At 49.5% G+C, this 15,626-nt stretch overlaps 1 protein-coding gene across 3 annotated transcripts in view; it reads left to right on the forward strand.

Annotated features, from left to right (window-relative positions):
• The window catches only part of LOC142589618 (uncharacterized), a 95,037-nt gene extending 80,975 nt beyond the window's left edge, over positions 1–14,062 (forward strand). For 2 of the 3 annotated variants that reach the window (XM_075701124.1, XM_075701123.1), the window contains exons 4-5: positions 3,679–7,523; positions 11,168–14,062. In XM_075701124.1, the coding sequence (XP_075557239.1) occupies positions 3,679–7,523; positions 11,168–13,221 (5,899 nt within the window). In that variant the 3' untranslated portion in view covers positions 13,222–14,062. The remainder of the gene's footprint in view (positions 1–3,678; positions 7,524–11,167) is intronic. The other variant, XM_075701125.1, reaches the window with a different exon arrangement.
• Positions 14,063–15,626: the final 1,564 nt, after the last annotated feature.

The following is a 15,626-nucleotide window of genomic DNA, read 5'->3' on the forward strand; positions in this document are numbered from 1 at the left end:
ATTGTAGTATCATTTTTCATTGCTGAGTGACAGTTGTAAACATCATAGTTTCGTTTTCTGAAGATTTACGATTTTGTCAATTTTTACTAAAGTATTGACGACTTTAATGAAACATTCAAAACCAAAATCACTATATTTTAAGTTTTTCTTTTAATTTCAACAGGCCTCGTCAAATTTGGTGCAGCGGTTGGCGAGAAAAAACTCATTTTCCTTTTACATGTAGTTAGATAGATGCACCTGAGCTAAAGCTTCCTACTAAGAGAAAGCCTGAGCTCGGGAACTGTTGTCTAAAGACGTGATCACACGGAAATAATTTTCCTCGGCATCCAATGCGCCAAATTTTCAGGTGTTTCTTGCATTGAAAAAAAAAACAGTTAAATAAACCGTGGGAAGCGTAATATTAATGAATGAATGAATTCTGCGGTTTTACGTGCCAAAACTACGATTTGATCATGCGGCACGCCGTAGAGGAGACTCCGGATTAATTTTGACCGCCACGGGTTTTTTAACGTGCCCCCAAATGCACGTGACACGGAGGTTTCTGCATTTCGCCGCCATCGAAATGCGGTCTCCGCGGCCGCGATTTGATGCCTCGGCCTCGTGCTTAGCAGTTCAACACCATAACAGCTAATCCACCGCGGCTGGTCTAAGCGTACATTGTTTAATTCATGCTGTCAGTTTATTCGCAAAAAAAATTAAAGATTTTCTAGAACACACGCCGTGGTTGACTAGTGGCTATGGTGTTGGGCTGCTAAGCACGAGGTCGCGGGATCGAATCCCGGCCACGGCAGCTGCATTTCGGTGGGGGCGAAATGCAAAAACCCCCGTGTACTTAGATTTAGGTGCACGTTAAAGAACCCCACGTGGTCCAAATTTTCCGAGTGGCCCACTACGGCGTGCCTCATAATAATTCTGCCGCGTAAAACTCTATAATTTTTAATTTCCGAAATTGAGAATAAAAGAACGATAAAAATACGTACCACGCATTCAACTGCGTAATTCTATAGTAAATAAGCATGCTGGGATGCTGTCAACAGCACCTCTTAAAGCATCTAAAGCGGACAAAACCAATGGGGCACTAAGCAAAATTGATTACATTTCTATTACAAAATTATCCCCATTCGATACCGAAAATAGCACTTTCACTGCAAGAAGCAGCTTGGCGAACCAGGAAAAAGTGCCAAAAGAAACGGCGAGTGGCGACGCCACCGTGAAGTTCCCGCATCAGCTTGCCGTGACGTTATAGGTTTCCACGGCGTGTCCGATGGTCTAGCTAATTATTTATCAGTACAAATCAACTACAATGTATCCTAAAGGAGCCAGATATTGAACGTTGAAAATTTCGAGAACGTTATCTTACTTAGCCAACGGGGCCCGAGTACGAAAATATTCTTTGGTATTTGTGACGTCGCACTCACATTTCAGCCCTAGGTTTCCGGCATGATATTTGAAATTTAAAAAAAAAGATACTTCGACCTTCATCTTTTCTTATAATAATCAACCTGCTATTGCGAAACCTGAAAAAAAAATGTAGCTGCTTCGGTAACTAGAATTCACCTTTCTCTATAAAAGTCAAGAAATTTTATTCACAGTGGTCCAGCGGTTGCATATCATATCGCAAGAGCCAGAATCTTAGCCTAGAGCCCCACTAAAACAGAAAACGTTTGGTTCTGGAATCAACTTCGCGACTTCGACAACATGCTTTACGATCAGTATCTGTGCAGTCTGTCAGTACTGCCGAGTTGTGCGCGTCTTGTGCCATGACTTAGTTATTTCTATCATCGAAGCACATTACTCGGCTAGCAGGCATAACACAAGGCCATGCACACCGACATAGTATGTTTACAGGCACCCGCTATACCCTTTCCTACGCTGGAAAAAACTCTTCAGCACTCAAAATACAACGCGACCAACAAAGGGACGTAGCGAAGCAAGGGCCCTTGCAATGCCCAAGAATCCGCTCTTGTGAAGGCAGACTTGTTCATTGCAGATTTGAGAAAATTTCGGCAGAGACATTAAGGAGGAAGCTTTAGCTCGGGCCCAACTCCGACGCGGCCTATTCAAATACATGTAAAACGCAAAAAACATTTTTATGAGATAACCCCTGGACCGATTTTAATGAAATTAGTTGCATTTGAGGGAGAAGGTTAAATTGGTAGTGTCTGTTGAAAGCGTAATTTCGGTGTTTAGCCTAAAGTTTGTTAAAACATTTTCAAAAGTTCCCAAGTTTGAAAAAAAATATAAGCACGAAGTTTACAAATTAATAGCTCTGCGTCAAGAACAGATATCGCGGAACTCTAGCATACCGAGTGTGGATGCATACTAAGTAGCACTAGCAATGTCTCATTGAAAGGATGGCCTCAGAGCATGGGAGGGAATGGAGCAAGAGTATCGTCACGCTCCTACGTTTGCAAAATAGGCCAAATTGGCCGCCTAGATGTAAGAGCCTGCAATGCGAGGTGCGGTTCAGCTCCGTCTGCAAGTCGGGTTTCGACTGGCATGCTGACTTTGGCTTGTGCCGGCATGACAACGTCTCACAGTTGCAGCAGCTGGGCAATTCCTCAGCAAGTACGTGTCATTTGTCCCAGGGGTCATTGTGTTAATGGCAGAGGGGACGGCTGAAGTTGAGCTCAATTGCATTACTGTCTCGCTTGCACTTTTCGGTGACGTGTGCGTGCGTGCGTGCGTGCGTGTGCGTGCGTGCGAGTGCGTGTGCGTGTGTGCGTGTGCGTGTGTGCGTGTGCGTGTGTGCGTGTGCGTGTGCGTGTGCGTGTGTGTGTGTGTAGGGGGGGGGGCGACAACTAAATGAAGCCTGCGTGGCATCACCTCATCTCGTCAACTCACGAGGAAAGATAGCAGAGCGAGGAGGCATTAGGGCATATGTCTGAAGAGGAAGTGGCTGCGAATATATGTGGTCTGGGGTCAGCAGTACGTTAAAGAATCTTAATTGCGGTAGTTTCCACCATGGTGTCTCTTGTGTAATTTGTGTAACTTTGGGACATTTCAATTCCAGCAATGAGTGTTTCATTTGTCGCTGCTATTTCTTTCAGCTTGATTGCATTAGGATTGACCTGCCGTGCTTTAGCAAGCACTTTCACGTAATATTTTCCATATGCATATTATTTAGAATGAATATTATCAAGATCTAGTATTTGTCCATGTGTTATTTTTTCATCCTGCCATATTTCTAGCCGAAAGTGTAGCTGCTTGGGGCTGGTTGGTGCAACATTATTTCGCCACGAAAAAGCCTTAGATTGCACAAAACCCACAAATAAAGAAAGAATGCGATAGCACGCAAAATAAGATATGTATTTGACGAAATAATATCTTGCTGAGCTTTGTGGTCTCCTAATTTATTATTCTTGTATGTTAATTGTTGTTATTTCTTCTGCATTTCTGCCTTCTTGTGCCATATTTGAAAGACCAAACGAAGCTTGAGTGACAGTCCTTGCAGAAACTCACAATGCTGCTAGACTATAAGAATATCTTGCACCTAATTTAATAACGCCTCTATTGCATTTTCAAAACCATTATCGAATTGTTGGATCGTACGTGTTCCAAGAAAATCACTGGTGGAACTGCATTTCAAAGCCATTTTCGTGTTGTCGGATGGAAATCACTGGTGGAACTGCATTGGCACACGGCTCAGTGTAAAGCGGACTGTCATCGTTCTTGCAGGTTCTACCGATGCGTGCGGTACGAGCAGGACTCGTTCTACAGCATCTACGAGTTTAATTGCCCCGAAACGCTCGTCTACGACCAAGCAACCGGTACCTGCAACTACGCCGAACTCAGTGAATCGGAGTGTCTCGCGAATCAACGGCAGCCAAACAACAGCGGTAGCTGGAGCCAGAGTAGCCCTGTTTCAGACTCTTCGAGCTGGTCACTGGCCGGAGCTGGTCCCGGAAATGGTCAATGGGGAGACACTCACCAGAACATTGAACAGGGTCAGCAGGAAAGCAGCGCTTGGTCCAAAGTCCAGGGTCAGGAGTCAGTTAATCACGGTTACGCACAAAGCCAGCCACAAGATTCGTGGAATGGTCGAGGAGTTAGCCAGGAAGAACCTCGTTGCACCAGGGAAGGTTTCTTCGGACACCCGGATGATTGCAACAAGTTCTACAGGTGCGTTTCGGGTGGCGCGGATTCCTTTGTTGTGTACGTCTTCAGCTGCGGAGAGTCTCTAGTGTGGGACGAAGCGCAGAGCACGTGCAATTACCCGTATGCCGTAGAAGGGCGGTGCAAAAATGCAGCGCCTGGTCCCTCCCAACAACCAACATTCCCTGAACAACCACAGGGATGGCCGCAACAGGGTACTGGAGGTGGTCGACCCGGGGGAACGTCGCCGCAACAACCACAGCGGTGGCCACAGCAGGGCACTGGAGGTAGCCAACAGCCTGGAGGTAGTGGAGGAGATGGACCGCTGCCAGGTGACACAAGACCTGGTGACACAAGGCCTGGTGATATTGGGTCCAGTAACCCAAGACCGGGTGACACACGACCATGTGACAATCAAACTACCCCGGGGCAACCAGGTGGTTCAGCATCCGGACAAGGAACTCCTTCAAACAAAGACTTACCATGCCCCAAGGAAGGCTTCTACCGCAACCCTCATAACTGTTACAGATTTTATCGGTGTGTGAGGCGCGAAGGCGGAAGTGGCTTTGACGTCTACGAATTCAACTGTCCCGATGGACTCGTTTTTGACGAGAGGTACAGCGTATGCAACTGGCCATACCAAGCACCCCCCTGCGAAGAAAGTCACTCGGCCCAAATTGTACAACCCGGGCAAGGTGGTCAAGGGCAAGGGGTATATCCAGGACAAGGAGGTCGGCCAGGCCAGGGAGGTACACCAGGTACTCCGGGAACACCGGGGACGGGTGGCACACCGGGACGACCAGGTACTCCGGGAACACCGGGGACGGGTGGTACACCAGGACGGCCAGGTACTCCGGGAACACCGGGGACGGGCGGGACACCGGGACGGCCAGGTACTCCAGGAACACCGGGGACGGGTGGTACACCGGAACGGCCAGGTACTCCGGGAACACCAGGCACGGGTGGTACACCAGGACGGCCAGGTACTCCAGAAACACCGGGGATGGGTGGTACACCAGGACGGCCAGGTACTCCGGGAACATCAGGGACGGGTGGTACACCGGGACTGCCAGGTACTCCGGGAACACCGGGGACGGGTGGCACACCGGGACGACCAGGTACTCCGGGAACACCGGGGACGGGTGGTACACCAGGACGACCAGGTACGCCGGGAACACCGGGGACGGGCGGTACACCGGAACGGCCAGGTACTCCAGGAACACCGGGGACGGGTGGTACACCGGAACGGCCAGGTACTCCGGGAACACCAGGCACGGGTGGTACACCAGGACGGCCAGGTACTCCGGGAACATCAGGGACGGGTTCGCCGGGACTGCCAGGTACTCCGGGAACACCAGGGACGGGTGGTACACCGGATCGGCCAGGCAGTCCAGGGACACCAGGGACAGGTGGTACGCCGGCCCGGCCAGGTGGTCCTGGACTACCAGGGCAACCTCCTCTGCCAGGTCAGCCAGTACCAGCACAGCCTGGAGGCCGACCAGGTCAGCCAGGACAGGGAGGCAGCCCTGGGCAAGGCCCACAACCAGGACAAGGAGGGCAGCCCAGTGGCTCCAGTCCAAGTCATCCATCGGGAGACGAGGGCGGCCGCGAACAAAGACCATCGTGCCCACAGGAAGGTTTCTTCAGACATCCTCAAAGCTGCTACCGGTTTTATCGCTGCGTGAGCGGTAATAGCCAAGGCAATTTTGTAATCTACGAATTTAATTGTCCAGAGGGGCTTGTGTTCGATGAACGTTACAGCACGTGCAACTGGCCATCCGATGCGCCACCATGTGATGGCGCGGCACCCCCGCCTGTAGGCCAAGCACCCCCTGCACCTAGTCAGCCAGGTGGTCCTCCCGTGGGGCCAGGGAGACCTGGAGCTCCAGGACAACCAGGGCAGGCTCAGCCAGGCCAGCAACCAGGACAGGGGCAACCAGGGCAACCTGGTCGACCGGACCGACTGCCAGGCCAGCCAAGACCAGGGCGGCCAGGTCAAGGGCTACCTGAACAGCCAGGGAGACCAGGGCAACCTGTACTACCACCGCAACCAGGCCAAGGACCGCCAGGCCGTCCAGGGCAAGGAGCACCAGGCCAGCCAGGACCAGCACAACCGGGACAAGGGCAACCGGGCCAGCCAGGGCAACAACGCCCACCTGGTTCAAGCCAGCAAGGAGGACCCAGCAGGCTTCCATGTCCTCAAGAAGGCTTCTTCCGACATCCTGACAACTGCCACCGGTTCTACCGCTGTGTTGACACTGGCAGCGGTTTTGTGGCATACGAATTCAATTGTCCCGAAGGCCTTGTATTCGATGAACGGTATAGTACTTGCAATTGGGCTGATGCGGCTCCTCCTTGCGATGAAAGGCCACCGCTCGGCATGCCTGCGCCTGGTGGTGGCGGAAGGCCTCAGCCTAGTCCCGGACAGCCTAGTCCCGGACAGCCTAGTCCCGGACAACCTAGTCCCGGACAGCCTAGTCCCGGACAGCCTAGTCCTGGACAGCCTAGTCCTGGACAGCCTAGTCCTGGACAGCCTAGTCCCGGACAGCCTAGTCCCGGACAGCCCAGTCCCGGACAGCCCATGCCGCGTCCTCCCAGACCTCCGCAGACACCACCCACTGCCACGCCTACTCAGCCACCGGCATCACCACCAAGCAGGCCTCAAACACCAAGCGTGCCAGCAGGCACCACCCCTCCGGGAACTACCGGCCCCATGACAGAAAGCACTCCTATTACGCCCGGCACTGGCAGCACTCCCACCGAGAATACAGGGACTACTCCAACAGGAACAGCAGGCACACCTACCGACAGTACAGGAACTACGCCAGGAGGAACTGCTAGTACACCAACAGATAGCACAGGAACAACTCCTTCGGTGACCACTCAGACAGACACAACTGGCACAATGCAATCTTCACCAGGGAGCTCTCCTACCATGCCACCTTCCCCAGAAACGACGCCAACAGGTACCGGTAGCTCTGGTGCTGGCACGCCAATTAGCGGCGAAGGCGGCCCGACGCAAGCCCCTCCACAGCCTGGTTCTGTTCCTGGAGGTACGCCCAGCGTGAGAGACCCCAATGGACATCCATCGGGTTTGAACTGCCCCCGAACAGGCTTCTTCAGGGATCCAAGTGACTGCACAAAGTTTTACCGCTGTGTCGACTTTTACATGACAGGCCGAAATTATGTAGTATATCGTTTTGATTGTCCCGAGGGAACTGTCTTCGACGAAAGATACAGCGTATGCAATTGGCCTGACCAAGCCGCACCTTGCGACCAGACGCCTGGCTCACAGCCAGGGCAGGGTCAACCAGGACAGGGTCAACCAGGACAGGGTCAACCAGGACAGGGCCCACCAGTACAGGGCCCACCAGTGCAGGGCCAACCAGGACAAGGCCAGCCACCTCAAGGACAACCAGCACCACCAGGTAAATTTACGTTTCTGGTTGAGTTTCACGTGAAAATATGAGATGAAGCGTACACAGGAACTCAACCAGAAAACCTGAACATGAAGTAATATCTTTGTATACTGACTGGCCCGTGATAGACTTAAGAAAATTGTTTCACTTTTTAGTGAAACTACAGCTTGCTGTTGTTGAATGTACTGAATACGTTAAAGTCTTTAAGAGGAAGCTTTAGCTCAGTAGGCGTCTAATAACATAGCGACGGAGAAATCGTTTTTTTCGGCAACCACTGCAATGATTTTAATGACGCTTGTTGCATTTAAAAGAAAGCACTACGTTACACTATCTGTATGTAGGAAGCGAATTTTCAATTTATACCACACATTACTTTAGAATTTAGAATTCTTGAAAAATTGGCAATTCTAGTAGAAAAACTCCAGTATCAAGTTGCAACATTGTAACTCACCAATAAGGAAAGATGTCACAATCTTTAAACTGCACCTAATGGTAAATATAAAGGGGACAAAATATACGTATTATACACCGTTCTGAAATATACTCCTAATATGTAATGAAAACTTAGTACAGATTTCACGTAAGTTATCTATTAAAAATCAAATTTATCAACTTGAAATTGTGGATGGTGGTGATGTAGCAGCAAGTGGGATTAACCTTGCATGCTTAGCCGGCAATTTCTCCGCCCTGAGCATCTCATACATTCTTAGGAAAGTGCCTTACTAGACTTTGCCCAAATCTGTGTCTCGAGGAAAGGCAAGCAGCAGTCCTAGCATTCCTTTCCTGAACACTGCGGGCCCTTCAGGGAACACTGAATCTTCATAGTTCGCGTGTGCAAGACATTTCTTTTGCAGACTATAATGCAACGCCTTTCTTTCCTCGTCAAACTGCCGGCATAACCAGACGAAGTGTTTCACTTCACCGCCCTCACCCCATAAAGCACAAAGCGTTGAAGCAGATCGTCCTGTCTGGGTGTAAGCGGAGTTGGTTCTATTGTGATACAGCAGGGTAGCCCTGTCGTCGCGAGTAAGTCCTCGGATCACGCAGGCTTGATGTGTGGTTTTGTGGAGCACCCGTTAATAATTGCGGATTGCCTCCTTAGTTTTCTGCTAATTCTTTTGCGGTATCTCCGGCAACGACCTCGCTGACGAAGCTGCTAGGAAAGCACGCGAAGGAGCAACCCTTGTTTCTATACCTTTATAGCGGACCGACGCGGCCCAACACTTAGGCAAGCTAGCGCACTCTTTGACATTGGAGAACTGGCACACACCTGAATTCAGTCAACATCGATTGCAGTCCCTCGATCCATCTATGCAACTGCGGCTGTTACCAGAGCTTCCGCGTAATGAGGAAACAGTGCTGTGCCGCTTACGCTTGGGCGTCGCATTCTCCAATGCACATACATTTTTTATTGGAGTGGCTGATAGCGCCGAGTGCAGTTCCTGCGGTGTCGAGGAAACCATAGAACGTCTACTGTGCTTCCGCCCATCTTTTGAAAATGAAAGGCATGACACATGCACACAGCTCTCAATCAGCGAGATAGAAAGTCGTTCACCTTGAACAAGATCTTGGGACAATGGCCTCGCATATCGCGGCTACAAAACGCCCACAAAATCGCTGCTGCGATATTTGAAAGCTACCGGATTGAGTGAGCGTGTGGGATCCGGACTGAGTGACCGTATGATATCCCCAGTCGACTTTCTCTTCTTTTAATCTTTCCGTCCCCCTTTTCCTTTTCCCCAGTGTAGGGTAGCCAACCGGGCTCAGTCCTGGTTAACCTCCCTACCTTTCATTTATCATTTGCTCTCTCTCTCTCTATCTCTTTCGAGCTATCAATGTCGGGACACATACTAGCGCTTGAGATGCTGCAACAGACTAAGCTTGCAGACCTGTGACAGCTGTATTTCGTTCAGAGTTACAAATTTGTAAACTTCGCGATTCTATGTTCATTCTCAAACTTGCCGATTTTCGACAGCATATGTAGCAATTTTGAGGTACTAAATAAACCTTTTGATTCCTAGCATCACTGGGATTTAATTTTATCATTCAAGTAAGACAAATGTCATTCAAACAGTCCAGTGGTCTCATAAAAGCATTTCTGTATTTTGTCTACGCTATAATAGGGAACTAGGTGTTTTCCCCGAGCTATAGCTCCCTCTTAAAACCTATTCCGGCTTTAAGTGCTCTTAAGCATGCAAGTAAAAATTGTCACAAATATCCAGTAGTATGAGACCAAGTTATTTGCAATTGAAGCATATCAGTTTTTAACACATCACTAATCTTTCGATGTGCACCTGCTAATGAAGGGATGGAGAGCGCTCGATACAAGCTGGAATAAATACAAGGGCTTCTCACTTAAGACGCAAGGCAGTTTTTATTTCACTTGCGCAAGTAAACGCTAACTATATAGACTATAAAACTGACTACATATAAAATGAACTTTTACTAGAGGCCTTACACCAGGTTTTCTTAAATATTGAGAAAGCAATAAGTGCATGACAAAGTCAAGAGAAAATATGATTATATCATATATTGTAAGAAGTTACGACGCGTTATGGCCTGGATAGCAGACACATAAACGGGTGCATAGCCAATTTGCGGTGCTCCTGAAGTATTGTGTTATTTTATGTTTATTCAAATGGTTTCGAAGCCTTGCTCTTATGGTTTGTTAGACCGGTGATTGATAATATTGCTATTTGTATCAAAGGCCATAAGGAAGAGTGGTAATTAATCCTCTAAACACGCCCATGAGTTTCGAACAATTTACTTTGTGTTAGTAGATAATTCTATGTAGTCCTCTGATGTTAACATCGACGAAAATATTGACGTTATAGGCCAAGCAAAATTAGAAGTTGGCACAGTGAGTCGATAGCATAGGAGATGAAGCTGATTTGTCCTTGATGTATTGTTGACATTAGCGCAACTGAGAACGTGAGAAGCAAAGAAGAAAAGAAGACACAGGAGGTAGAAGGAGCTAAACTTCCGACTATTTATTGCGTAGCATTAGGAAATTGGTTTTATAGGAAGCGAACGAAACCAACAACAACGCAGCTTAAGTAACATGTGTAACATAAATGCCTATTCCTTACATGACAGAGATATAGACGGCAAGCTCACATACATCACTCGAAATCTTGCTATGGCTTCAATTTCTTTAAACTCACGTGCAAGCTGATTATGACCCTCACCCGACAAAGCGCATTCGTCGAAGTCAAGGGCACAGCCACAACTCTTGCAGTGTAAAGCAGGGAAATGCAACTAAATAAATTTTGTTCCTATTCCCTCAAACGCTCTGTCAATGTCGTGATATAAATTCTTGGTCCTAGTATAAAACGTTTTCCTTTAATGAGTATGACTGAGAAAGCGAAATTATAGCCGCTCTTCAGACTGTCCTTTCGTTAAAAGACAAACAAAAAACATGCAAGTTGATGATAGATATAGTTTATAAAAGCTTCCGAGAACTTTCCCATACAAAGAGCAACGAATCATGTATCGTAGCACAGTCAGAACCCATGATTGAATCATAATTATACTTTTGCAGATTAGAAACTTCTCTTTCGGATTTCATTTGTCCACATACTTCATCTTGATGTGTGGGCTGTTCCCTTTTAATTCTGACGCCCTTTACCTCAACTTTTCTTTTGATAATGCAGTAGGTCCTCAGCCACCCCAAGGTCAACCAGGTGGCGGTCCACAAGGTCCAGGTCCCGCACCACCAGCCACTGACGTGACGTCGCCTCGAGAGCCCACGACCCCTGAAGCATCGGGTCTCTCATGCCCCGATTCTGGATTCTTCAGGAATCCTCAAGATTGTCACCGATTCTACCGGTGCGTCGACCAGTCTGAAAGTGGACGAGGTTTTGTTGTCTACGAATTCAACTGCCCAGCTGGTTTAGTCTTTGACGAGAGGATTAGTGTATGCAACTGGCCACAGGATGCGCCTCCGTGTGAAGGTGGTCAAGGACAGGGGCCTAGTGTAGGTGCTGCACCAGTACCACCAAGTCGACCACCGAGCCAACCACCTAGCCGTCCCCCAAGTCGGCCACCGAGCCAACCACCTAGCCGACCCCCAAGTCGGCCACCGAGCCAACCACCTAGCCATCCCCCAAGTCAGCCACCGAGCCAACCGCCTAGCCGTCCGCCAAGCCGGCCCCCGAGCCAGCCACCGAGCCGTCCTCCAAGCCAGCCACCAAGCCAGCCACCCAGCCAACCGCCAAGCCAACCGCCAAGCCAGCCGCCGAGCCAGCCGCCGAGCCAGCCGCCGAGCCAGCCGCCGAGCCAGCCGCCGAGCCAGCCGCCGAGCCAACCTCCGAGCCAACCGCCGAGCCAGCCTCCGAGCCAGCCACCTAGCCAGCCTCCGAGCCAGCCGCCTAGCCAGCCTCCGAGCCAGCCGCCCAGTCAACCCCCAAGTCAACCACCGCAAGGAGAGAGTTGCAGGCCACAGTGCAGCAGGACCGGCTTCTTCCGCAACCCAAGTGATTGCACCAAATTCTATCGGTGTGTGGACTTCTACCAGGACGCCACATATGTAGTGTTTAACTTTGACTGTCCTGCGGGTCTCGTGTTCGACGAGCGTTACAGCGTCTGCAACTGGCCCCATGATGCACCGGCCTGCGATGGCTCCTCAGACCCAAGTGCCGCTGGCAGCTGCGCACCATCTCCTGGTCCCTCCCCGCCACAGCAGCCCGGCCCACCACAACAGCCGCAGCCTGCACAACCTCAACAGCCACAGCCTCGACCACCTCCATCACACCCAATGCCTCCACCCCGACCAGCCGACTCTTCGGTATGCAGCAGGGAGGGGTTCATAAGGGATCCTGCGGACTGCCACAAATTCTACCGGTGCGTAGACACCTACCAGGATGGAAGGTTGACAGCTGTCCATTTTGACTGCCCTGCGGGACTTGTGTTCGACGAGCGATACAGTGTGTGCAACTGGCCTCGCGACGCTCCACCATGTGATGACCAGCCTCAGCCACCTCCTCAGCCACCGCAGCCTCAACCGCAGCCTCAACCACAGCCTCAACCACAGCCTCAACCGCAGCCACAACCGCAGCCTCAGCCGCAGCCTCAACCGCAGCCTCAACCGCAGCCTCAGCCGCAGCCACAGCCGCAGCCACAGCCGCAGCCCCCGCCTCGACCAGAACCAATTGAAGCAACTACAGCGCCTTGCGACAAGACAACTGCACCATCCTCAGAAACGACACCTCAAGTCACAACGCCCTCGGAAGCTACACCTTATGAAGCGTCGACACCGTCTGAAGCAACAACGCCCTCTGAAGCAATGACGTCACCTGAAGCCACGACCCCGGAGACCACAATGGCACCGACGACGGCCGCGACCACTCCAGCCGCCACGACCGAAGCGCCGACAACGCTAGCGGCCAGCACGATGGAGCCCACGACGACGCCTTCCAGTCGCCAGCCCAAAAAGCTCGACGACCTCATCCTGTGCGACAAGGATGGCAACTTCGCATTCGACGGTGACTGCGTCCATTTCTACCGCTGCACTGGAGGGAAATCCGAAAAGGCCGAGCTGTTCAAGTGCCCCGACAAGTACTACTTCGACACCAAGATCGGCTTCTGTCGCCGAAAGAGGAAGAACTTCAAGTGCGACAAGACACCGTCGCCAGACTTGATGGCCCGTCTTCCTCCCGACTTCATGCAGTCCGCCATAGTGGCGGGACCTGGTTTCTTGTGGGACTGATGAATAGGACATTTAGCATACGTGCGCTGGAGCAAGATATACATGCGTAGCCGAACACTTGGCGATTCGCGAAGTGCTAGCCGTTTCCTCTTAAAGCTTAAAGTGTCCAGTCATCCATCATAGTGGTCCTCGCCCATCTGTCATTCCTACTTCTCACTCTCATTTGCCGACGGGTCCCTTTTGGCACCGCTGCTGCTCGGGGCCTACTTAATCATGTGGTTCTATTAAAAGCACAAAGCTGGTGCGGAGAGAGGAAAAAGGCAGGACAGCCAAGTGTCACAAACGGCTTCCTCCGCTGCGCTTTAGAACCGCCAGAAGTTCGGTGTCGTCAACGAGAAGGCACTGGTAGCCCCACCACGGCAATATGGACGCGCTCGCCATATGTGCTCTTGTATATCTTTCCCGCACAGCCACGCGTGGCCACCGAGCTCCGTCGCCCGCCCTGTACGCGATAGTTGTTCACAACACTTTGCTTGCCGGCCGCATTACTTGATTTGCCGTGTAAAACATTCCACCGATAGCAAGAAGACAAAAACACGTGTAGATACTCTGGGGGCATTCCAGGACAACCTGCTAGGCAAATACGCATTCTTTTGTTTTTCCTGTGTCGTGAGTAGGTTCTCAAGATGTGGTTGCTTTCTGGTCTCTCACTATTTAAGAACGACTATGAAAGGAACTGTAGCAGTATTGGACGTGAGCCCAGCCTCAGATGGTGTTGAGACGTGCGTCGAGAGTGCGACGTGTCCGCCAACTCACCGGGCTGATGACAAGCGGAACAGGGGTTTGTAGAGTGGTTAGGCTAATCATTGTCTGACATTAAAGGAATACTTCATGCCACGTTGTTGCTTCCGTGCTTGTGAATGATTTCGGGCTGGGTGGCTTTTTTCTCTTTCTTTAGACTGAATATCTTCGACTTCAAAACAAACTTTTTTTCTGTGGTTTAGCGTTTCCGTTATTGCGCTTCCTTACATCAGTCTGGCCTGCACAGACACCAGCTTCTCTGTTCTGCTTTCCAATGTCGAGTGCCTTCAGGTTTGTAAGAGCTAAGCTTCGAGACTGTAGCTTCAACGTGCTTCACTGTCATTGCAGCCAACGAGAATGGCGTGTTTGCGCAACTATATGCGCCCTGTTCTTTTTTCTCACACTCATTCTGAGAAAATGATAGAAGTTACTTAGATCCGGCATTCATTTTTCTATGCTCACATTTTTGTTCACCATAAACAGGCGGTGGTGTTAGCAAAGAAGCAACCTTCAAATTACGACTGCATATGCTTTGATGCTCTGTTGAAAAAGAGTGACCTCTAGAATCGAACAGTACGTGAGATGTGACTTTTCGTGACAATTTTTATTCAGAACAGTGGAGAGTTTCGCCACAAATTAATTAATTCATTCGTATTCGTGAAAATCAATGCTTTCCGCGAATATATTGTTTGTGGTATACGTAGTTGCAGGGAGAGACATTTAGCGTCGAAGCAAGCCTGACGCATACCTTCTGCTATAAACTTCTTCTGTAAAACATGGGGCATGCTTGAAATTACGGCATCTCAGGGCTCTCAGAACGAATAAAATGCGGCATCCGAGGTGACGCGTGTCTCGTTTTTTTATCTCTCTACTGATATGCCTCATCGTGCAGCTATTGCAGGTTAAAGCTCTCTTTCGGTACATTTCCGGTTCTTCTGGGTCATACGCAAACAGTGCTTCCTTATATTAATATGCGCTATCTTTGAGGTATAACAAAGCAATCTTTCGACGATGTTTCTCTTCAGGGTAATTCTCGTCTTCCAAAGCATGTCGAAACAAAGACTACATGTTGGGCACGAGCATGGCATCGCAGTATACCTTTCTGCGACTTTGAGGTACGCTTACTTAGTATTTATTTTGTAGCCTTCGCTTACTTATGACTATTTCGAATAAAAGAAAGAATATTACTATCTGCTTTTCAGCCAAAGTTGGCTGCTCAATTAACTGCAGCCAAAGTACTTCGCAACTTTCTTAAGAGGAAGCTTTGGCTCGGGCGCAACTCAGACGCGGCCAAATCAAATACGTATAAAACGCAAGAACGTTCTTTTGAGATAACCGTTGCACCGATTTAAATGAAATTTGTTGCATTTGAGAGAGAAAAATAAATTCTAGTGACTGTTGGAAGCGGAATTTCGATTTAGGGCTTGATTTTTGTTGAAATCATTTTTAAGAATTCGAAAGTGTGAAAGATGTAGAAACACGAAGTGTACAAATTAATAGCTCTGAATCAAGAACAGATATCGCGGTTCTGTAAACGGTGTCCATTAGATTATTCAAAGCGGACAAATCCAAAATGTCAGTTCATATTTTACGTGAATTTGTTACGTTGTGTAGAAGGGTTCTGCAAAAGCTGTATTTACATTTACTGAATTTTATAAATTCAT

The sequence above is a fragment of the Dermacentor variabilis genome, chromosome 8 (genome assembly GCF_050947875.1).
Source record: "Dermacentor variabilis isolate Ectoservices chromosome 8, ASM5094787v1, whole genome shotgun sequence".
In the NCBI taxonomy this organism is placed as follows: domain Eukaryota; kingdom Metazoa; phylum Arthropoda; class Arachnida; order Ixodida; family Ixodidae; genus Dermacentor; species Dermacentor variabilis.